The 24,101-nt window shown below is 48.8% G+C and overlaps 2 protein-coding genes across 6 annotated transcripts in view; one reads left to right on the forward strand and one right to left on the reverse strand.

Moving 5' to 3' along the window:
- Positions 1-10,370: 10,370 nt before the first annotated feature.
- Positions 10,371-24,101, reverse strand: part of STS (steroid sulfatase) — a 437,786-nt gene continuing 424,055 nt past the window's right edge. For all 5 annotated transcript variants that reach the window (XM_079123184.1, XM_079123182.1, XM_079123183.1 and 2 more), the window contains exon 11: positions 10,371-12,553. In XM_079123184.1, the coding sequence (XP_078979310.1) occupies positions 12,177-12,553 (377 nt within the window). In that variant the 3' untranslated portion in view covers positions 10,371-12,176. The remainder of the gene's footprint in view (positions 12,554-24,101) is intronic.
- The window catches only part of PUDP (pseudouridine 5'-phosphatase), a 205,734-nt gene continuing 197,923 nt past the window's right edge, over positions 16,291-24,101 (forward strand). The window contains exon 1 of the mRNA XM_079123281.1: positions 16,291-16,298. The gene's annotated coding sequence lies outside the window, so the exon portion shown is untranslated. The remainder of the gene's footprint in view (positions 16,299-24,101) is intronic.

Genomic DNA, 24,101 nt, shown 5'->3' on the forward strand with positions numbered 1-24,101 from the left:
GGGCAACTAAATTAGGGGGAAAGTGCACGAGATTATAAGAATTCATGGACACTTCATGGAATCCACAGGAAGAACACCAAGCACAGACTTGCCCCAGGAGACCCGGAGTGGAAGCCTGTTCTTGTTTTCTTCTGCACCTTCTCCACCCATCAGCTGCTCTGTATTCCACCTCCCCTTCCTGATTTTACCGACTTCTCTCTCATAACGTCAGACCTCAGCTGTCCTCCCAGGTCCCCCGAGAGGCGACAGCCTGTGACATCTCAGTCTCAGCTCTCTCTGCCTTGGCCTCGGATTCCGAGGTTCCCGATCTCCAATCCCCAGCAAGAAATCTGCCCCAGCCTCTGCTCGGCCACCGTCCCCTGAAGACGCATCTGCAGTCTGCTCCCGTCCCGAGCCCTTTCTGTGTTCCGCTGGGTGGCCCGAGGTGAGGAGGGAAGGAGGCTACTAATTCAGAGGCTGGCCTGACCTCTGAGGAGAAGCTTCTGCAGGGGTCATTCTGCAAAGAGCTCCAGGTAGAACAATCACCTCCAAATACACCGACCCCTCGCTGCCTGCCTGCCGTGGAATTTACGGCACTTCCAGGTCCACGTTCGGCCATTATTTGTTTGATTGTGTAGCATTTTATACGGTGACTCGGAGTCAATAAGGAAGAGGGAGGAACACCCATCTGTCCTCAGAGATGGATCTCTTGGCATCCATGCAACTGCGACAGACAGCAAGCAGTTGATTGCTACGGCGACTCCTCGGCTTCAGTAACAATCCTAACGTGACTGAACTTCTCCTCCCCACAGGGTCCTGGAGGGCTCTCTGAGGGGCGCTGGGCAAAAGGCAGGGTGGGCACAGGGTTGTCGCATCTCCATTGCCCCCAGGAAACAGGAAAGGGTTGCAGAGACCCAATGCCGCTGTCTATTCTGCAAGGGGGCCTCCCTCCCAGCCTCTTCTGGACCACAGAAGAGACTCCCTGGGACACAGGGAGGCATTTCTGCCTCGTGCAGATCACTGTACAGATGGGAGCATTTTGCCCCCCTTGGAGTAAGACAGAATTGGGGATTTCTTGCCTCCTCAGTGACATATGGAAGCCTCCGGCTATCCTGCATGCCTCCTTTTGCCCGGCTGATCCACGCAGCCCCTGGGGATGTAACAGAGAGTCAGCCCCAACGTTGAACTTCTGAGACAGGTGTTGGCCTCCTTCTGAGAACCGGTCTGTGTTCACCTCTGCAAACCTGCCTCTCACGTCCAGACCGCCTCGTTCCCTCAGATGAATCATAAACGCACACACACACACACACTCATGCATCCGGGGATGTGCAATTACTCGGCTGTAAAATACACTTTTACCCTCTCTCTTTCTCTCTCCTGGATCTCCTCCCACCTTCTGCCCAGAATCTCTTCATTACTTTACCCACCTGCTGAGTAATCATGTCCTCAAGTGACATATATACATTTTTTTTTTTTTTCTGTTCTAAATTGAGGAAAGAAGGATGGCTCCCTCGTGGCTATACTAGGAGCATAGGACGATGTCACGTCAGCAAGACGGACGATAGCTTGGATGTGTGTTATCAGTGAGGGTGGGAGAGGCTACCCCAGGGACCTGCCACGTCCGCTCAGCATGTCTTCCCTAATTACGGTGTTTTAAAGATCTGAGCCTGCCAAAGGATCCACTTCCCAGCCTCCTTTGTGGTTTGGTCTGATCATGTGACTGCATTCCAGCCAATGAGACTCGAGCATCTAGCACTGCGTCAGTACCCAGATTAGCCCCTAGGAGAGGCAAGTGCTCCCAATCCTCCTGTACTTTCTACCATCTTGCAAAGTAACACTGACTGATACCATTAGCTTCAGATCTGGGTGAGGCAAGGTTCCCCAGCCACGTGGCAGAGACTTGGTCTCTCTCGTTTCTGCTTTCTCCTGTGATGACCCCAATGTCTCCAAGGACTCTACTATCCCAGGTGACCACCAGGAGCAACAGATCAATATTCTACCCACATAATAACCCAAGGGAAAAAAGTCAACACTTTCCTCCCAGGAATTCCAGGGAGGATGGGGAGGTTGGAGAAATGCAAGCTTCCCAATTCCATGAAAGCCACAGGGTTAGTGTAGAGTGCTGTTAGTTTTTCATTGCTATGACGAAATACCTGAGACCGGAAACCGAAAGCTGGGAAGGTTTATTCCAGCTAACGGTATCAGAGATTTTAGTCTAGCATTGCTTGATCGCGTGACTGTAGGTGAGGCAGAACATCATGGTGGGCTCGTAATAGGGCACAGAAAAGCAGGTCACTTCATAGCAGCCCAGGGACAGAAACATCGAGGAAGGGACCAGCACCAGATATACCATTCCAAGGCATGCTCATGGTGACTTCTTCCCACTGGGCTCCCACCACCTGCGGTTTCCACCACCCATTCAATCATGAACCCACCAATGGCTTCATCCACGGATGAGGTCCAAGCCCCTGTGACCCAATCACTTGCCACAGCCCCACCTCCGGACCTGACAGCATTGGGGTCCAACCCTTCAGCACTAACCTCTTTGGGGGACATTCCAAATGCAAACAAGAACACATAAAAAACGGAAGGGTCTTTCTGCAGTTTACTTATTTCTGGATAATCTAGACAGCCCTGAAGACAAACAGTCTCTTATTTCTTCTCCCATCTTCCCACCTGCGTTGGGTGCATCTGACTCTCTCAAGGCTGCCGTTGTGATGTGGGTCCTCAGAGCAGCTTCAACAGTGCTTGCAAAACCCCTTGCCAACTTGACTTCTTTCAGTGGAAGTTTCTGGAACCTATGTTTCTTAAATCCTCCGATATTTTGCTAGGTACATTGGAGAGTTGCACTGTGACAAAAAAAAAAAAAAAAAAAAAAAAAAAAATCTCTGCCATTTTTGTAGCCAGAACACCATGGCTCCTTCCTATTCCGGCTCCTAGTTTTGCCCGAAATAGATCAGGGAAGCAGTCGAAATAACCTCATTTCCCAATATGGACTTCCGCGGAAGAAATGCCAAGAGTGGATGGTGTGGGAAGAGGGAGACTGGGGAGGAGGACATGGTGCTGATGTAGGTCAGCCTAGGGTGGGGCCGAGGTGGAGTCTCGCTCAACCGATATTTCATTCTGTCCCTGGTGTAGGCAGAGGTTCCTTTGAAGTGACTCTCGTGCATTTTCTGGAGTATTGGGACATTCTCCAGTTTGCACAAATGCGTAATGGCGGGCATCCACCAGCGGGGGGGCAGGAGGGCGCGACACAGAGTCGCTTCACTGCCCTACGATTACCCTGTGAGATACCCAGCAAAGTCTCAGCACCCCCACGGGCACTAAAGCCAATGCAAGGCAAGGAATTTAAGCAAAAATGAAAAAGCTTTGATTGAGGGTCAGCCTCCTGTCACGGAGAGACAGGTGCTATACTCAAACCTGAAGCTGCTCGCTGGCTGGATGGAGAGAAGAGAGCGTTGGGGGCTCTTTTGTGCAGGCGTAGATGATCACCATGCTTTTTCATGGTCCTTTTGAGGCAGGGAGGTACCAGGTTCTGTGCAGGGGGTTTTGAGCTTGCACATGTCAACGGGTCATTCCCTGGGGGAGCGGGCTTCTCTTTTGAGTGTCCCTTCTGGAAAAGCCTATTTCAGGCTGACCCTGAGTGGATTCTGGAAGCTCCTCCTTAAAATCAACTTAAGAACATTTGGCTATTTTTGCACAAGAGAATTTTTTGCAGCTGTCTGCTCAGCCCCATTGATTTCCTTTGGCGGTAGCTGCTACGATTTCAATTTGCGACGTGGATGGTAAAACTGGACTCAGACCCTTTCCACGCCCACATGGTTGGCGTCTTCCCTTCAAGAGCTGGAGTGTATCAATTCAGCCCTTTCATCTGGGCAGGGCCACCTGCCCGGTTTGAGCCTGCAGGCGATCTGCAAATGGACACGTCCAGACTTGCAAGACATCAGCAAGGGAGGGGGGCTTGTCCAGTCCGGCTGAATCTGAAAACCCTAGTACTGCAACCCTGGGAACAAGCCTGGGCTAGTTTGCTGCAGAATGCAAAAGCCACACAAAGACTCAAAATGCCCCTACCTCCTGAGGAGGCCACTCATGACCCAGAGCCCCCAGCTGCTCATGGACCTAATGCAAATGTGAGCCAGCCAAGACCCCCCCTGAGCTCCGCCTAGCCCCGAGAAATCATTCCCCTGATTTCCCACAAAGCCAGCAGTTCCATAACTTGGGTGTTGCATGAAGCCATTGCGGGTTGAGTTTTTTTTTTTGACACACAACACACAGTGATATATATGATCGATGGAGTTACTCAATTTGCCATCTTTGCAATTTACTCCTTAAAAAGACAGATGCCATAAATTCTCTTTTCTTTGGTGTTGGACTTAAAATAAAAATGCAGATGCTCAAAAGAACAACTACTGTCAGAGCGATTTAGGCAGGACATCCCGAAGCATAAAAAGTCTCGATTTTTGCTCAAGGATGAGAAGGGGAAAACGGGAGACTTCGTGACAACTGACGTGGCTGCAGCTTGGTAACACGGTGATCAGTTTTGCAGCTCAGGGATGAGGTCTCGGGGGCTCCATATTGCAACCTTTCTGCTTTAGAATGTGCTTGACATTTTCACCATCATTTAAGAAATAGGCCGGGCAATTACAATGCTTGCTATCTCGCATTGCCATCTGGAAGTTCCAGGCAGTGATAAAGCAGGATTTTAAAATGGAAGCGGTCGTATGAGACATGCTTTCCTTATTTTTCCCTCCATGCGGCTGAAGTTCCGCAGGCAGGCTGAACACACAGTCCCTTGAAGCATAAGCACAGGAAAGCCCGTGTAAATGGTCACGAAGCAAACTACTATCCGACGTAACGTAGAGACGCAGACCGCATCGTAAGTGCTTCAGGGAGACGCCTTGCTTTTGCGCTGTTTAAGGTCTCGGCCACCAACGAGGACCACACACTTACCAGAGAGCCGAGTTCCACGCTGGGAAGAGCTCTCTGTTTCTCTGCCAAAGAAAATCTAGGGCAATGTGATGATTGGGATTTGCTTTGGCAAATCCATATTATTTTACGTTTCAGGAAGATATTTATCCACCAAGTAGGAAATAGCGTAGAGGAATAGTTCTGTTCGCATTTCCTTACAAAACAGAATTTAAACAGTAGGAATGATATGTGAAAACGGATCCTAATACAGACCTGCTGGAAACGGCCTCTGATTGGGTAATACGCTCTTATTAGGAGAAATGAAATGTGTTCTATAAAATCATTGTGCTTGATCACAATGATACCCTAAAATTCAAACCACCATGGTTTTTATGATTTTCCCTTCTCGGACGCCAGAACAATTCATGTGATGGAAATTGAATTATCTACGTTGTAATTAAATCCTCAAAATCGGGGATTGAGGGCCGCATCAATTCACCAAGCCAAGTGCTTTTTCTCCCATAGGAGGAACATTTTGCAATTGGGATATTGCAGAAAAAAAAAAAAAATAGAAATGGAAAGAAAAAGGAGGGTTTGGATCAGCTAGCCTGGGCGGGCCGTGGAAGCTGAGGACAGAGCCGACCCTCCACCATTGCTCGGCGAGGCTAGGGCTCCATGGCATTCACAGAGCGAAGCTTCCCCGGGCTGCCTGGGCTGTGGCAGGAAGGATCGAGTCATTGCCTCAATTTTTAGGAAGGGCAGGGAGCCTCCCGTCTCTCGGCTGCCAGAGCTCAAGGTCATGGCCACGTCCCACAGTAAACCTCTGCATCTCCAGAAAGGATTTCTTTTATTTTTGAGCATCCTCTGTAGAGGAGAGAAGCCCGGAGACCATCTTTTTCAAAAATATTTTATTTTGCAGAGATATATGTATTTTTTTAAACCGCGATAAGCGATGAGTAGACACAGGGTCCCTGGGCTTTCTAGGCACACGGGCTGGGGCTGGAACTCGGTCCATCTTTCTGCCTGGGAGCTGAGAGAGCTGCCCAGAGGGGACATTCATCAGGCCCTTCCTGCTGTAGCATCTGAGATGGCTGAGGATGGACTATTACTGGGTAATTGTCGCGCCGAGACCAGGGGCCCGGGTTCTCTCCGGCCCTACTTCATCACGTCCGAAGAGCATCGCTCGTGGACGGAAGCAGGGTGACTAAGCCTGGCCTCCGCCTCTCCAGCCGGCTCCTTCTCCCTTCCGGATGCAGAAGTCCCGGCCTTACCCCTGCACGGAAGCTCTGTTGTATTTTCTTCCTCTCGAATTGAAACCCTGCAGGAAAGTGTTGACTTGCCTGCCAGCAGTCGGGAAAAGCTTGCTGGTTGTTTTGCCCCGTGGAAAAGATACATTGTGGTTTTAACGTTGCCCTTTAAAGTCTTGTCGTGGAAAATAAGAGCCCAATGAACAGAATTCACTAACTGTGATAGGAGTTTTTTTTTTTTTTTTTTTTTTTAAGGAAGACTCATTCAGAGGATAACAAGTCAAAAGACTGTTCGTTTTCCAAGTGTTCACAGGCGCCTGCCGGGGTGGCCCACGCCTGTCTTCCCCGAGGTTGGGGAGGCTGAGGCAGGAGGATGGTCAAGTTCAAATCCTTCTGCATTAAGGCTGACCCTCAATTTCTGCTGCATGAAACGTGCACAGTCCTTTCTGAAGGTCATGCATCCCTCCGTTGACTTTTTTCTAAAAGTGAAAGATGACTCTATCAATCCAAGCAAAAATGTGCCCCTGTATGTGCAGAAACTGATAGCCGGCTTCTCAGCTGTGACAGGACTGTGCTCACCCCAGCTGGGAGCGTGCCGTGCAGAGTCAATAAATTAGCTCCGCATTGAAAAAGGGTCGCCGCCCAGGACACCCACTGAACGTCACCCGCGGTCCTGCCGGTGACGTTGGCCTGCGTCCTGAGCCCTTCCCAGCCTCACCTGGGGTGGGAAGCAGGAACCCCCCTCTGGCTCAGCCATCGCTGGGACCAAGAGTCTCCGAGGCCGGCCCTGATGGACGGCCCTCCCCTCCTGTCCTGCTTTCCCGTGGCAGCTACACATCCCGTGCTTTTCCCTCGTCTGAGGAGATGGCCAGATGGCTCTCCTCCACCCCGCGTCCAGCAGCCCGATTGACGTCACCTACGTGGAGCAGAGGCAGGTGCGCTAGACACCGGCACCTTCCAGGCTGTCTGCTGAAGGTCCCCCAAAGCCTACACAGACTCTGTGTCTCGCGTTCCCTGCAGAGTTAAAAACCAGACGGAAGGAAAGAACCAGAGCTCAAGAATCTCATGCACGAGGTGGACGTATTAAACCCCAGTCCCCCAGTCTGATCGCAAGGCTGGGAAAGAAGATGGCGTTAAGATAGGACATCGTCTGTTCATCTTTTCCAGCGGTGAATGTCTGATCCACAAAACCAAAGAATCACATTCACGGGGACCATGTTATGTAGACACAGGCACTACTTAAAATGTATTTCAGAAGTCATAACGTTTACAGGGAATTCAAAGAATAAGTTCTAAAAACAGCTTCGTATGGTTAGAAACACTATCATCCCTCCATCTAAATTATCTGCAGCCATCCTTCAATGACTGTGGAGATTGGTTTCCAACACAGGGGGATGCTAAAATCTCTTACATAAATGGTGTGAAACCTGCATAGAATCTACTCACATCCTCCCGTACCCTTTAAACCATTTCTAGAATATTCCTAATAACCCAGCACAATCACTATTACATAAAGAGTTATTATCCTGTAAGGTGATCTTAGTGTGAGCATGAAAAATCATTCAGGGAAGCTGGGCGTGGTGGCTCACACCTGTAATCCCAGAGACTCGGGAGGCTGAGGCAGGAGGATTGCAAGTTGGAGGACAGCCTCAGCCATTTAGTGAGACTCTGAGCAACTCATTGAGACACCGTCTCTAAATAAAAAAATAAAAAGGGCTGGGGATGTTGCTCAGTGGTTAAGGACTGGGTGAGATCTTCAGTACCAAAAAAAAAAAAAAAAAAAAAAAAAAATCATTCAGAGGACTTAAACTTACTGAGTAGAATCATAGAAATGCACCACATTTGAGGGCTCCAGGTATGGAAGGTCCATTACCTTCTTAGGAAGTGGATATAATTGTTACCTGTCAATATTTCCTCCTCAGGAACACTTGCCTCGCTTTAAAACTCACAGCATCCTAATCAGGAACACTGATGTTTGCTTAATTGGTAAGAGTCCGCTTAGCCTGGTACCTGACACTGTTAAATATGGGCGAGTTAAGGTCACTTTGTTCAGGGCCTATTGAACAAAGAGATGGGGCTACGTCGTGTTGACTGGCGGTGGTGTTGGTAGAAGAGGTTGGGCTGGAGGATGCAGGGTGATCAGAACTCAAAGGTTGCTCTCTCATCTGGAGGGCAGATTATGATTATTAGTTTTTCTTTGATAGCAGGGATTGAACCCAGGAGTGCTTAGTCACTGAGTCACATCCCCAGCCCTTTTTATATTTTATTTTGACACAGGGTCTTGCTGAGTTGCTGAGGATCTTCCTAAGTTGTAGAGGATGGACTCCAACTTGCTGAGGCTGGACTCCTGCCTCAGCCTCCCAAACTGCTGGGATGATAGGCATGCACCCCAAGGCTCCAGCCCCAGGTAGATTTTGCATTGTGATGGATGATGGTAAAGAAAATCACCATCCAATGACCCTTGTTAAAGCCGTATAAGGAAGACAGCATTCAGGTCATTGCCATGGGGACAGTAGAGGAGAGAGGTGGACTATACTCTAAGTACAGCTGGGGAAGTGGGGACTTAGCCCCCAGGTGCAGGGTGAGGTTGGCAGAGACCTCAGAAGGGGATTCTGGCCAAAGTGGCCTTACTGGATTCTAGCTGAATATGGACCAGAGTGACCAGATGTCACCTGGGGCGGGTGGAGGCTGAGGACTGTGTATCAGACACGGAGAGCGGGAGGTTTGCTAAGCTGACTTTGCAGGGTTCTTGCTCACACTGGATGCTTTAAGGGCAAGCATGGGTGGGTCCTGGAGCCTGAGTCTAATCTGGCGAAGCCGAGAATCCATCGGCGCAGCCCAGGGTGCCCGTGAGAAACACAGACCCTGGATTTCGGCTGACTTAACGGGTGTGGTTATTCGCAACACAGGGATTCTATTTTCTGTTTTCTATTCATACTTTTAATCTCTGGGGATTACAAAGAAGGTAGTGCTCAAGACTTAGCACTTGGGTGTCAGAGGCCTCTACGCCAACAGCACAGTTTATCCCAAGCCTACTTCCTGCTTCCTCTTTATCCTCCCTCTGTCCAGGCTGTGCTGAAGCTATGATGTGAGAACATTGCAGATTTGGATTGGTCCTGGGTCATGTTGGCTTTTCTTAAGGAATCCAGGAGAGAGAGAGAGAGAGAGAGAGAGAGAGAGAGAGAGAGAGGGAGAGAGAGAGAGAGAGAGAGAGAGATTTATATTTTCCTGTCACAACCAGCCCAACCAAACTCTCAGGTCTGGTGAGGGGTGAAGGGAGATTGGAAAGATCTTGAGGAGGCTGGGATCGGGTGGAGCCTGCTCTCTGATGGAGACACAGATCTAAAGAGTGACGCTACCATCTTCATTTATATAGGTCTTCTTATCAGGTTAAAGATGGCAACTATTATTCTTCGTCTTCAGGAGAGTTACGGAAACCAGGACATCCATGTAGCTTTTCCACAGTTGCAATCCACAGTTGCAAAGTGCAGTGTTGGGAACTCTGGCTCTGGAGAAAGCCCACCGTTTAAACTTATTGTAAGGCGAGCAGGAACCGGAGAGGGAGCTGGGGAAACATTGTGGCTGTCGATTGTAAGAGTTCCTTCCTTCCGGGAGCTGTGTGCCTGAGGTCAAGGACTTGCAAAACAGAATGGGTTGCAGGGTGGAAACACTTGCAAAACAGAATGGGACCTGAATGCAAAAATTGCCTGTTGCCACGGCCTCGGAGGAAAGTTCACAGACCCCCAAAGTTCCTGTTCCTTTCTTGTATTTGATGGACGGGTGGATTGATGGCGATTTATGCCGTGCTGGGGACTGAACCCGGGGCTTCGTATGTGTGGAGCTGAGCTGCATCCTGACCCTTAGTCCGACTTTTTAAACAAATTAAAACTTTGCGGGGGGCCCTGCTGTGTCCCTCATGTGCCCTCGCCCCCCTCTACTCATGGAGACCAGGAACGTCCAGTTCCTTCTTCTCTCTTAGATCACCTCTCTGGCGCTAAGAAGGGCCTGCTCCACGTGGCTTCACACCCCGCGGCAAGAAAACGGCCAAGGTTGTTCTGTCGCGTCCCCCGGGACAACGTGGAATTAGGATGCTGCTTCTGAACTGCCCGGGAACATTTTATTTTAGCTTTTACATTCACACGTTCTAAACAATCTTTTCATTTGATACCGGCATGCTGAACGCAGCCTTTGCTGGAGATGGGTCAAACACTCCCCCGCTCTTCCTTATTTAAAAAAAAAAAAAAAAAAAAAAAAAAAAAAGCCCCTGATTTTGATTGTAGGTCCTTCTCTGAATTCTTCATCCTAGATGTTTAGGTTGCAATTCTGTTTTTCCTGCCATGCACTGACCTTGGCAACGGACACCTCTGTGCATGTTACTGAACTGTGTGCTTAACTTTGGGCCCCTTTGCAATGCGAGGAATATACATTTCTTTGTATACCATTTGTTTAAAGCATCAAAAACCCACCCAGTTGTGCATACAGAACTGCAGACATAAGATCAACAGGATCCTTTGAAAACAAGGAGTCATGCCTTACAGCTCTGTAAAAAAATAATAAATCGGTACAAACAAAAAAGCAACATCAAGAAGTTTTGTTAGGTAGGGCTCTCCCGGACATTAAAAAAAAAAAAAAATCAAATTTTCTGTTATACATTCAAAGCAAAGCTTTCAGGTGGCAAATGGTTTGAAATGCACAATACATATAGTTATTGCAAATAAAAGAGGATTTCGAAATGCCTTGGACCATAAAGGCAATCTCTATTTTGCAGCAGTTTTAAACCCAACCCATGGGCAGGGAGAGGTCTACTTGGCGCTTCATGTGCTGCTTCCATCCATCTTACAGGTTAAGTGAGTAATCCCACACCCGTCAGGCATCCGTGGAGGTCTCCAGAAGCTTGCCGAGGTATTTAATCGCCTGACAGACATTCTCACATTGTCAGGTGCTTCCAGAAAGCCCACCTGCACTGAAAGTTTTACATAAACATCATTTACTGTGCCTGTGTTGGATCTGTCAATCACAAGATAAAACTAAAGTATTCGCCCCGGCTGGACTTTCTCCTCTCCGGCTCACCCTGGGAACTGAAGATAATCACCCCCGTGTGGACGGATTGAGAAGCCATCACCTCTGACCACCCTCAAAACAACAGGGACGTTCTAAGCTGGTCGTTCTGAATGCTGTTGGAAAGGATCCCCTTCCAACAACAGGATCCCCTCAAATGCAGTACCCCCGAGTTCCCTGGAGACCCCAGTGTCCACTTATCAAAGAAGCCATGGAATCCAAATGTAATACTCTCCATGTTGGGATGGAAATCAAAGCCATCGAACCCCAAATGGAAATCAGGTTCAAGGGAGACTGACGTCATGGAAGGATTTCACAGTACATTTGTCGAATACATCTGTGAGCTTTTACTGGTTTTAAATAGCGGTAACATCATGGACATCTCAACCCTCTTGGGTAAAGAAATCAACTGCGTATATATGCATATATAAATATATATGTATTTATAAGTGTCTTTCTATTTATATGTATTTAAGTATATAATGTGTAATTATCTATGATATATATGAGTAGCATTTATCAGGTGCTCTGTCTAATTCGGGTAATACTGATTTGCCTCTCCATAACCAAACTAGAAATTACCATCATCGGCCGTTAGCAAAGACGACGGTCTTCCTTTTTAAGCTTCCTCCCTCCGGAAGTCACACGTGTTAAGATCTAAGGAACTCTTTCTAAATCCGATCGTCCGCCCGCCTCAGTGTTTGGACGCTGCTTAGCTGCAGATGATCAAGTAAAGGGCGCTGTCCACTGCGGATCCCTCGTATCCGAAGTCCCTCTGCACCTTAGTCCCTGTCTAAGTGGTGTTAGGTGTGAATGTCTCTCCATCCCAGGAGTCCAGAGACTTGGGTGCTGGAAGGCCAAAGAGAACCGGCGGCCTCTCCAGACCTTGCTCCGGCCGACGGTGAGAGAGTCACCAAGGAAGAGACAGGCTCAGCTTGACCCCAGCACTCCTAAAGCAGCCCAGGGCATGTGTGCGGCCAGCGGCTAGTTTCCCACTCCTTGGTCCCGTTTCTGTCGGTCACACTGACAGGACAGACCAGAGGAGGAGGAACAGCAGATCTGAAGCCACGGTTTCCACACGATGTTGCCCACTGACAGCTGGTTGGGGACTTCCGGCAGGGTCTTGGTGTGGTGGTCCGCAGCCTCCTGCATGACTCTCAGAATGTCGTGGAACCGGGGCTCGGTGTCCGGGGTGAGGGGGTTTCTCTCGCTGGGATCTCTGGCGATATCGAAGAGCAGAGGCGGGTTGTGGTGGGTGACGTAACTGCCCAGGCAGTAGCACACGTGGGTGCCGAAGCAGCCGTTGGCGCCCTCGGGGTTGAACTTGGGCGTGAAGTAAAAGGCTTTCCAGATGGACGTGCCTGCGGTCCGAAAGGAGACAGAGTCAGGAAAGCGGAAAAGCTGGCGCCATTCTCACGCGATGATGCCATCCTTATACGAAAGCGGAGCCCAGGGCTTTAAGAAGGTGAAGGCTCGTCTCCCAATCAGGGAGGAAATACAGGCACTTCTTGTCCACCCCCCACGAGCTCAAAGAGGGGTCAGAACAGACACAAGGGCTTCAGCAGCCCCGAATCTCTGGATGCCACCGCTGATCTTACCTGACAGGTGGCAATCAAAACGTAAGCATGATCTATCAAAATGTATAAATGCGTTCTACTGTCATGTGCAACTAATTAGAACAAAGAAAAAATGATTAAAAAAAACAGGGATGCTCAACGTACAGTATGAAATTCCCTTCAGGAGATGCACACAGGATGCACCAGAAATGTCAATCAACTTCTGCCTTAGACTTGATATCTCTATCAAGGGAGACTGAGATATCTCATTATGGACTGGGTCCTGTCCCAGAGATATCTCATTCTGTGTGTGCAAATGCAATGTTGCACAATGTATTTTTTTTTTTTTTAATTTGTTCTAATTAGTGGTATACAACTGTAGAAGGCATGGATGCGTTTTGATAGATCAGACGTAAATGGGGTGTCATCTCGCATTTTTCTGATTGTACATGTTGCGGGATCACATGGGCCATGCAGTCACACGTGGACCTGAGGTCACAATGCAAAATTTAAAACAATGAAGTCCAAGCACTTCTGATCCCTAGCATTGGAGGGAAGGGACAATTAACCTGTCCTCTTTAATCAGCTACCAAAGCAAAAAAAATAAAAGCAACTGATTAAAAACAGTGGCTGACCAGATGCAAAAGTCAACATGTTACACACTCAGCTGTCTTCCCCTTACCCCTCCCCTCTCTCTCTCTCTCTCTCTCTCTCTCTCTCTCTCTCTCTCTCTCTCTCTCTCTCTCTCTGCACTTTCTAACCCGTAAGAGAGAAGGAAGCCCAGGACACAATTCCCTGGGGGCTGGCCAGATACTTTCAAAACCTGTGCAGCTTGGAAGCAGAAGACGCACTCACTCAGTAAGAACCAAGCGGCTAACATCATCCGCACCTGCCTTCCCCACCATTTGCAGCCTGACGTCAACATTTCCAGTTGGAAAACTGCATTTTTGCTCAAAACAAAAAGGAGAAAAGAGACAGGCAAGAGGTTAACACACACACACACACGCTGAAGTAGTCATCAGGAGCCATCTGAGATGCGCTCTGCTAACCTCAGAGCGCGCACATTTTGTGAGAATGTCCGAGTACATCGGATCTAGAACTCAGCAAGCACAGAAGAGAGGGCAGAGAGGGGCTTCAAGTGGGGAACGGAGAGGGTCTTTGGGCAGCGAAGGGCATCTTCTAACGTTAGGCTGTGATCAGGGCTGCACAGCCACGTAAATATACTAAGATCTTGGCATGGGAATCTGACGGCATGCCATCTATACCCTCACAAAGCCGGTTAGAAACCGCAAGTCAGGTGAATGCATCAACAGCAGAGCGGGGCAGGCGGTTTGCAAAAAGGAGTGAGTTCGTCAGATGCAAGTTCCATGCTCCACCAAGAACCCCAACACTGAAATTTCCCTGAAGGAAACTATGCACAAGGCTCCATCCGAAATACCGGATGCATTTCCTGCTTGTTGGACAAGGCGCCGTCTGAAACACCGGATCATCCCAGGGAGCAGCCTGCTCTTGGGACTCCTCTGAGAAAGCATGTTTCTTGGGTAAGAAAAACGTGGCCCCTAGAAACAGAGAACTGGATTGCAACAAAGAACTGTGCAGAGGTGGGAATGGGGACAGCCTTTTTTTTGGTACCAGGGATTGACCTCAGGGGAACTCGACCCCTGAGCCACCTCCCCAAGCCCTAGTTTGCATTTTATTTAGAGACAGGATCTCACTAAGTTGCTTAGGGCCTCGCTTTGGCGGAGGCCGTTTTTGAACTCGTCATCCTCCTGCCTCAGCCTCCCGAGCCGCTGGGAGGACAGGTGTTCACCAAAGTGCCCAGCTTTCTCCATTAATCTTCGGCCTTTCACAGGAAAACCAAAGAGACCTTCCCAGGGGAAGCCTCTCCCCACCAGATCTGTTTAGGCTGCTCTGATGATCTGCATTATAATGGCAGGGGCCATACTTGGCAATTGCAGGATCTTCGTGATCAGCGGATCAAAACCCAAAACAGCTCAGCAGAATCTACATGAAGCACTGGACACGGAACAGGCCCTGACCTCCTGTCCTACTGGAGGAGGGGAAATCCTGGCCCGGCTGAGGTTTTATTTGGATGTTTGGCAGATGCTGAGGCCAGAAGGTGAACCGCCCTGGACGGAGACATCAGGGCTCCTAGTGAGACTCCTGCGTCTGGGGAGGAGGAGGACATGTCGTCTGAGTCACTCCCAGGCGCCTGATGCTTCTGCCTTTGGCAGATAAGGTCAGGCCCACAGGCAGACCTGCCAGGCTGCCGGGAGAATTTCGGGATGTGGTCACCGTCCCCCCCAGAGTTGAAAACGGCCGCGAGGCACCTTAGGTTCTGTCCATGTCCTTCCTTCCTGGAGACAAGACCTGGCTTTCCAAAGCTCTTGGTGACACAGCCACAGAGCCGGCCGCCGTGCGCACCCACCTAGGATCTGTCCTCAGGGTCAGCCGGAGCAAGCCCAGATGGAGAGGACAGCCGATGTCCCTCTCCTTCCTGCTGAGAAAGGGCAGACCCAGAGGCTCGAGGAGCCGACATTGCAGTCAGACCTCAGCAACCCCAGGTAGGAAGAGACCGAGAGATGAACAGAGACAGGGAGACACAGATGGAGCCAGAGAGAGAGACAAAGAGAGAAGGAGGAGAGAGAGAGACGGAAAGGGAGACCAAGCAGAGGTGGGAAGAGACCGAGAGATGAACAGAGACGGGGAGACAGAGAACGGGGGCCCTCAGCTCTCAGGGGCGTCCAGCAGGTGGGCAGGTCAGGCGGGAGTTAGCGGAACGCCGGGCACCGCCAGTCCTGGCAAAGCCCACAGGGCCCCACCTGCTGCTGAGTCTGCTGCCACTGCCAGGCTCGGAAGGTGGATATTTTTCCCCAGGAAGGCTTCGTAAAGAACAGGGGAAACTAAATTTAAATGGCCCCGACACGTCGGCTCTTCACGCGCGGCTCAGATTTGGAGGCCCTCCCGAGGGGGCTGCTGGCGCCTGGCCGAGGTGCCTCCAGCCTGCTTTGGAGGATTTCTCGCACAGACCACAGAAGCCCTGCGCGAATATTTCGGGGGTCCGGTCTTGGCTGCATTCCCTTCCACTTGACTCTTTAAGAACTGTTTCAAATACTGTCCTACTTTACCCCTGCGGGAAAACGGCACCCGAGGGACTCTAGGCTTGAAGTCCCATGTCGTGGTCCCCTTCTTACTCAAAAATACCATTCGGTACCTTCCCTCCGCCTCGGACAGCTACCCCGCACCTACGCCCCACAGATCTTACGATGTCTGTCACCTGCAACCGCCCGAGGCCACCAGGTTCTTCTGACTCAACGCACACAAACGATCCCCAAGTGCCCAGGACCTGAGACCCCTCGCTGGTGCCCTGAGGGTCACCCCCGTCTGTGCGCGGTGGCCCAGATCTGTGTCTACTCCGCCCTGGGAAAACGTATCACAGACCAACTCCTCCTGCTTCCAGGGGAAGCTTCCATGAGACCCCTTGAGGCAAAAGTCTCCAAGAAGAGGATGCAGCGAAGAGCACGTGCGTCAAAGCGGCTGAGGCTTGAGAGCAATGCAAGATCAGCCAGCCGATGCTAAAAGTCCGGGACGAATGCTCCCTCCCGCCAAGTCCCGGTTTTGCCTATAGAAAGACAGAACTCTACAACCCAGAACACAGCGGGTGCATGATGTATACCAGACACATCCCGGTTCTTCCTGCCTTGCCTCTGGGTGTGACCATCCCTCCCATCTCTCCCGGCCTTGCCACCCGCCTGTCCCAAATCCCAGCTGTGAATGACTAGTTCTCACAGGGACCAACCAGCTGCTGGCCACCGCTAGAGAATGGCTACGGGAAATAGGATCTCAGAAAGCTTGGAAGTGCTTCTTTGGGGGGCAGGGGGTCTCCTGATACTGAATAATGGGCAGTCAGCAGGAATTCAGATGCAGCACAGGTAGTGGACTCTTCAGAAGAGAATAGCCATGGAGAAACGCGGACTTGAAGAAATATGGACTCCAAGTCAACAGACAGGTGAAGGTCAGCGTTTCAGTCAGCTTTTTCTTTGCTGCCACCAAAAGATGTGACAAGAGCAATTGGAGGAGGGAAAGTTTATCTGGGGGCTGTCTGTTTCCGAGGTCGTGGTCCATGGATTCCCGACTCCATTCCTTGGGAGCTGAGGTGAGGCAGAACAACATGGCGGAAGGGTGAGGTGGACGGAAGCAGCTTGGATCATGACCACACCAGGCGAAGAGAATGAGATTCCACTCACCAGGTCCAAGGCGCGCACGTGCCCAGTGAGCCACCTCTTCCAGGCACAGCCCACCTGCCTTCAGTTGTCCTATCAGGGGATCATTCACTAATAGGTTAAGGTTCTTACAATCCACCCGTTTCACCTCTAGGCCTTCTTGCGTTGTCTCAAACATGAGATCGGGGGGACACCTCTCATCCAAACCATAGCAGCCAGGGATGGAGCCCATAGAAGAAAGACCAGGGCTGATGACCCCCAGGGCAGTCACACACAGGGAGAGAGAGGATATGGGTGAAGACCAGGGACAGTCCATGGAGGCTCAGAGGCACCCAGACAGGTGGCGGAGTGGAAGAGTCATCTCCTCGATTGTGCTCAGGAGAGCATTACGGTCGTAGCTGAAGGTCCTCCAGTGCATATGGCGCAGATTCTGAACGCTAACCATCTTGGCTGCAAATCCTGTCCGCCTCCGGCTCTATCACTATATACCCATTATATGGCCTCCACCATCTGTCTGTCCACCCCCTAAGAGGAGAGATGACGTTGAGTGGGAACCCAAGATATTCTCCCAGCTTTTACAGTGACTGCTACCTGGGTACATGGGTATCCCAAGCAAAACTCCACCCCACTGCCTTCCTGGACGCTTGCGGTGGACAGGAGACCCACTCCCGTCCTGTAGGAGGTCACTGGGAGGCTCCAGATACCCTGTTCCATAGACACCAACCTTTTCCTTCTCATCTTTTCTATCCAACCCACCATCATGATACGGTTGGGTGGACCAGACACCAGAAGATGCTTCATCCTCCAGGTGGTATGGGGAACCCTGAAGGCTACATCCCACACCTTTGGGGACCTCTTGACTTCACTCCTGAGCTGGAGATAGAAGCTTCCCTCTGCTGTTACAGCCAAATCGGACACTAACGTTTGCACAACCCCTTTGAATGAGGAGGAGTGAATGAAACATCAATCGCAAAATGCAAAATCATCGCTGACGGACGGCAATAGGCACGAGGGGACGGGCTTTGGTTTTTTTGGTCAAGAAGTGTGTTCAGTGGCCACATGAAGAAGCTGCCCAACCTGCAGAAGGGGAGAGAGAGAGGAGAGAGAGAGAGAGAGAGAGAGAGAGAAAGGTCCAGGGCGACCTGGAAAACATTTTTGGGTAGAAGACGCCAACGGAAGGCAGACAGACAATGATTAACTACCACGGGCTCTGGAGAGGATTGTGTAGAAAATACCAGGTCGGACAGCGGATGGGAGGAACTGTCGGGGTCACAGTTGGGGAACAGACATACCGATCTGTGTTGAAGTCAAAGAAAAGAGATGCACACGGTACCGGAGACGATCGGCAGGACGGCAGGATGGTGAACGTAACGGGACAAAGGTCAGGAGCGGTCAGAAGGCTGAGGTCGGAATGGGCACAGCGGAGAGTGTGTCTGAATATTCAGAAACGCTGGTTTTTTTTTTTTCGATATTCTATTTGGACTTAATCATCTCTGTAAGGAGGTCAGTTTGCACTGAGGCCAATTACCAAAAGCAATGGCGGGTGCTTCTCCACCCACGGTGCTAATGTCATCTTAGGTCAGACATATTAACACGCTAGTTGGAAAATGAATGTCCAGCTGTAACAGTGTCCAACGGTGCCTGTGGGTCATACGAAGCGCCAGGTGAAAATATATGTCAGACTCTGTCAGAGAAAACCAAATCCGCTCATGGGGGCCTTTCGACTAAGGAGCTGAACAGCCGGGGAACTTAACCCTGCCACGGATGCGTCCGAACCATAATGATACGAAGTTAATTAAATGGAATTTTTGCACGTTCAGGAAACCCTGGCTCAGTCCCCCAGGTCAGTCCTTCGCCTCGGTCGACAAAACGAACCCTCCCATCTTGGGGCAGATTCACTTCGAGTTGCTATGATTATGGGTTCAAGGAATTCAGGGTGTTCGAGGAAAGCCCACCCAAACTATTAGTGACCACAGATACCAAGCCCCACATTCCCCGCCAATACCACGGGACACACGCAGCTGAAAGTAGCATCTTCCCTTGGTTATGAGGTGAATTTCACAGGCAAAATTAATTTTTTAAACTGCATGTGAATTTTAAACAGTGACCAAGACAAGCATTTTTCTTTCCTCACCCTGTTAATGCCGTTTTGATGGGAAACCATTACTTATCTCCTCGTTGGAAGAAGAGGTCCCTTTTAGAAACGCGAACACGTTCCTTCAGAATGCATTCTATTATCTTATTGCTTTTTGTTCTAATTGTCTGAAGTTTTTTTTTTTTTTTTTTTATCACAGGAAAAAAAAATCTCCCAAGAAAACCGAATTTAAAAATGTAACATCATGTCAATGTGAGAATTCTTCCCCATGAAGAAGGACATGTTGGTGTCTTGCTCATCTGAACTCATCTTTATTTTGGTCCTGGGAATTGAACCCAGGGGTGCTTAACCACCGAGCCCCAGCCCCAGCCCTTTTTATTTTTTATTTTGAGAGAGGATCTCACTAAATTGCTTAGGGCCTCACTAAGTTGCTGAGGCTGGCTTAGAACTTGTGATCCTCCTGCCTCAGCCTCCGTCTCTGGGATCACAGGCGTGTGCCACCGTGCTCAATTTGAACTAATTTTTGTTGCTCAGCGGGGAGCCCATTTCCTCCCCAAAGCATGGGATTTCAAATATACAATAAAATAAATAATTTGTAGAAAATATCGAGATACCATCCATGTTTGCACAAGATGCTTTACCACACAGTCATGTGTCACATAACATGGGTATGTGTCCCGAACAACGGGTCCTTATGATTTCATAGTTGTGCAAACATCTTAGAGTTGGCTTACCTACACCAAGGAGAATTATATCATTACTGGGTGACACCACCATTATCCAGTAGCCCATCATTGATAAAAATGTCAGCATATGGCTGGAGGAGGTGGTGCACGCCTGTGATCCCAGTGGCTCAGGAGGCTGAGTCAGGAGGATCAAGAGTTCAAAGCCAGTCTCAGCAACCTGTTGAGGCCCTGAGCAACTCAGCGAGACCATGTCTCAAAATAAAACAAAATACAAAAAATGGTTGGGGTTAAATGCTCCCTGGTTCAATCCCCAGTAACAAAAGCAAAAACAAAACAATATAAAAAGTCAGCATACAGCACACAGCTATGTTAATTATATTAATTACATATTATGTTGCGTTGTATTACAGAACATGCCTGTAGTCATGTCCTAATTGCAGTATGTCTACCTGGATTTGGACTTCCTACAGGAATAGGAACATTTATTTTTCACAGATTACAACCATCAGCTTGAAAACGTGCAAGAGAATCCCAGAGCCAGATAGCTACCTAGCTTCTAGGATAAATTTCATCCTTAAAATCAAGTCGACATTGTGGTGAATTTTTAAGAGTCTTGATTCAGATGCCAGAACTTATGGCAACCATTTTTATTATCCATCTTCCGGATAATAGATGCGTAACTCAAAAGTCCCCATTTTAATGCAGGAAAATGTATTCATGTTATAATAATGGTTTCACACGTGTTTTGAAATATAGCGGGAGCCAGGTGTGAAGACACACACCTGAAATCCCACAACTCAGGAGGCTGAGGTAGGAGAATCACAAGTTCAAGGCCAGCCTCAACAATTTAGCAAGGTCCTAAGCGACTTAGGAAGACTCTGCACAAAATAAAAAATAAGAAGGTCTGGGGATGCGGTTCAGTGCTAAAGCATCCCTGAGTTCAATCTCTGGTACTTAAATAAATAAATAAAATAGGGCAGGAATAATGACACTGGCTTGTAATTCACTTATGTCACTCAACTGGGTGAGATACCTACAGAGAAGGTGGGTGCATAACAAGTAAAAGGGATTCATGTTTTAATAGGGTTGGACGTGGTGGAACATGCCAGCAATCGTAGCTGCTCAGTGGACTGAGGCAGGAGAATTGCATATTTGAGGCCAGCCTGGGCAATTTAATGAGACCCTGTCTCAAAATTAAAAAAAAATAATAATAATAAAAAGGACTGGGTATAGAACTCAAAGTGGTAAACCATTCCTGACTACAATCACCAGTATCATAAAAACAAACAAGTAAATACATAAATAAAAGTTTGCGAATAGAATCCTAGCGGTTTGGAAAGAAGCATTTATCCAGTTTGAAATTGTAACAGTTAGGCTTCCAACCAACCAGGGCAAGCTGTAATTAGCTCTTAACATTTGTAGGTGGCTCTGGTTTATGGTATTAAAATGAGCTACTGGTAATGTAGCTCTTCGGTTGAGTTTGCCAACGACTGTGGTGTAAACACTCCCGACATGGGTCAAATGCAAACCAAAGAGATGTAACAACCAGCTGCCAAGATTCCCGAGTCACTGGGAATCCATTCCAGCATACCACTGCCAAAACCCTTGATCCTAAATTTCTTTTTCTTTTTTTCCTAATAAAGTCTTATGAGGTGAGGTGGTGATCCTCTTGTCTCTACTGTATATAGAGAGTATTCCCCCACAGTCTGAGGGTTGTTGGTGATTCCCTGGTACTGAGCGTCCAAGCAGAATCCCTAGCCAAGTCTCAGTTCAATCTCCATTTCCCGTGGTTGGGAGAAAGTTCGTATGGAGCAAACTCACCTTTCCCTGATGCACCCCCATATTCCGAGCACCCAAGCAGTTCACGGCATGAAATGCTTCAGAATGGAAGCAACTCAGGAAAGAAAAAAAAGGTGTCTGTTTTGCTCCCTGACAGATGCCCAGGCTAGCACACTACATTCCACAGAGCTGCAAAAGATGACTAAAAGTAACAGCAAATACCTAAACGCTAAGGCAGGCACAAAAACCAAGATGGCAAAGCCCGGTGCCTGGGTTTTGCATCACATTGAGAAAACAGATCAGAACTCATTCTTAAAATCCACTGGGGATTCATACAACCCATTGTGGACAGCAAAGGGGATCCGTTTTGCTAGGTGACCAAGGGTAGCCCCGCAATATCGTGACGTCTTCTTTCTGTGTGTGTCCGGTTTGAGACCCAAGAGTTTAAGGAACTGCACTCAAAGGAATTGTTCCTGGTGCCTTTCCAAGAAGCCAATTTTATCTCAGACCCAGTTGCCTACCAGAAACTGGGTCTTGTTTTTCTCTTATTCCTATTTTCTCTCCTCCTGTCGCTTTACTCCTTCACAGAACATGTCCCTCCAGCCTCTGATCCAATATGTTCCTTCTGGGCCTCTCTGAGAGGGGGATGGCTGCACTCAAATGCAATTTGCAAGCTGGAGGATACAATGTCACACTCTTTGGACACCCTGGGAATCACAGAACCTTGGCTCTTTGCCTACTCGTGGGCTCCATATATAAAGGAATTCGGGATAAATCTCTACTCGCGAGAAGGCTCATATGCAAGTGCGGCAAAGTGATCTCAAAGAGAGGAAACTGTATGTCCAGGGAGATGAGGAGTCATGGACACGCTGAAGAGATAAATGCATTAAATCGTCCTTGGTGCACGAACCCAAGCCCCTGATTTCTGCCTTGTAGGACATATCACAAGGAAGCCACCCAGATTTTTTTTTTTTTTTTTTTAAATGCTGAAGCGTAAAACTTGGTGTGATTTCTGCGGCAAATGGCAGGTTTGTCATCTTGCACTTTAAAAATAAAAGAAAGGCTGTTCCTTGTTAAGTCTTTCGAGTGATGTAATGAAAAACAGTCTCAGGGGCTGGATGTGCAGCTTCGTGGTAGAGTCCGTGCTTAGCCTGGGCTCCACCCTGGCACAAAGAAGGAAGGAAAGAAGGTGAGAAGGGAGGAGGGAAGGAGGGAGGAAGCCAGCAGGCAGTAGGGAAGCATCTGAGCTTAAATACAGGCCAATAGCTGGGGCAGTACCCGTGGCCCCCGAGCATCGGGCCCCAGGAACTGCACTCCAAAGCACCCCACAGAAGAGGCGGGTTCAAAGAACACTGGGTTTGGGAAGTGTGATCACACGCATGCATTTTAGACCGGCTTTAATTATCAAAAGCCAGCAAATAGACACGGTGAGGGCAAAATACAGACCAAAGGAATCGTGATCCACCCTTTTATCTGAGGTTGGGGGAACCAAATCGCACACTTGGTTTAATGCCACTCATTCATTCATTCACTGTCAATTCTACAAGAATGAATAGCCTGCTGTGAGGGCAGGCAGACTCCCGGGCCGTGCAGTTGGCTGGGTCTCAGAGGCATTCTGAGCAGCCTCCGTGAAGAAAGAGACAAGGAGACCTTCCCGGTACAAGAATATGCAAGAAGATTAAAACTACACCAAGATTCCATCTCACTCCAGTCAGAAAGGCAATGATCGAGAATACAAGTAACAATAAGTGTGGGCGAGGACGTGGGGAAAAGGCCCACTCACACACGGCTGATGGGAATGCAAAATGGTGCAACCATGATGGAAAGCGGTGTGGAGATTCCTCAGAAAATTTGGAATGAACCCACCATGTGACCCAGCTATCCCACTCCTCAGTTTATACCCAAAGGACTTAAAATCAGCACACTACAGTGACACAGCCACATTCATGTTTATAGCAACTCAGTTCACAATAGCTAGGAACCAACCTAGATGCCCTTCGACGGATGAATGGATAAAGAAACTGTGGTATATATACACAGTGGAATATTACTCAATCATAAAAAAGAATGAAATTCTGACATTTGCCAGTAAATGAATGGAGCTGGAGAATATCATGCTAAGGGAAATAAGCAAATCCCAAAAAACCAAAAGCTGAATGTTTTCTCTGATCTGTGGATGCTTATTCACAATTAGGGTAGGGCAGGGAGGGAAAGAATAGAAGTTTATGGGATGAGACAAGGGGAATGAAGAGAAGGGAGGGGGGCTAGGAACAGGAAAGACAGTTTAATGAATTGGACATCACTTTCCTATGTTCATATATGAATCGACCACAGTGAATCTCACCACCGTGTACAACCACAAGACTGGGATCCGAATTAGAATGAGATATATTCCATGTTTGCAAAAATACGTCAAAATAGACTACTGTCATGTAGTACTAAAAGGAACAAATAGAAGGAGGAGGAGGAGGAGGAGGAGGAGGAGGAAGAGGAGGAGAAGAGGAGGAGGGGAAGGAGGAGGGGAAGGATCTGCAAGGTCAAGCAGAGCGCATGGGACTCTGGCTGGCACA

This window comes from Sciurus vulgaris (assembly GCF_902686455.1).
Source record: "Sciurus vulgaris genome assembly, chromosome: X".
Classification (NCBI taxonomy): Eukaryota; Metazoa; Chordata; class Mammalia; order Rodentia; family Sciuridae; genus Sciurus; species Sciurus vulgaris.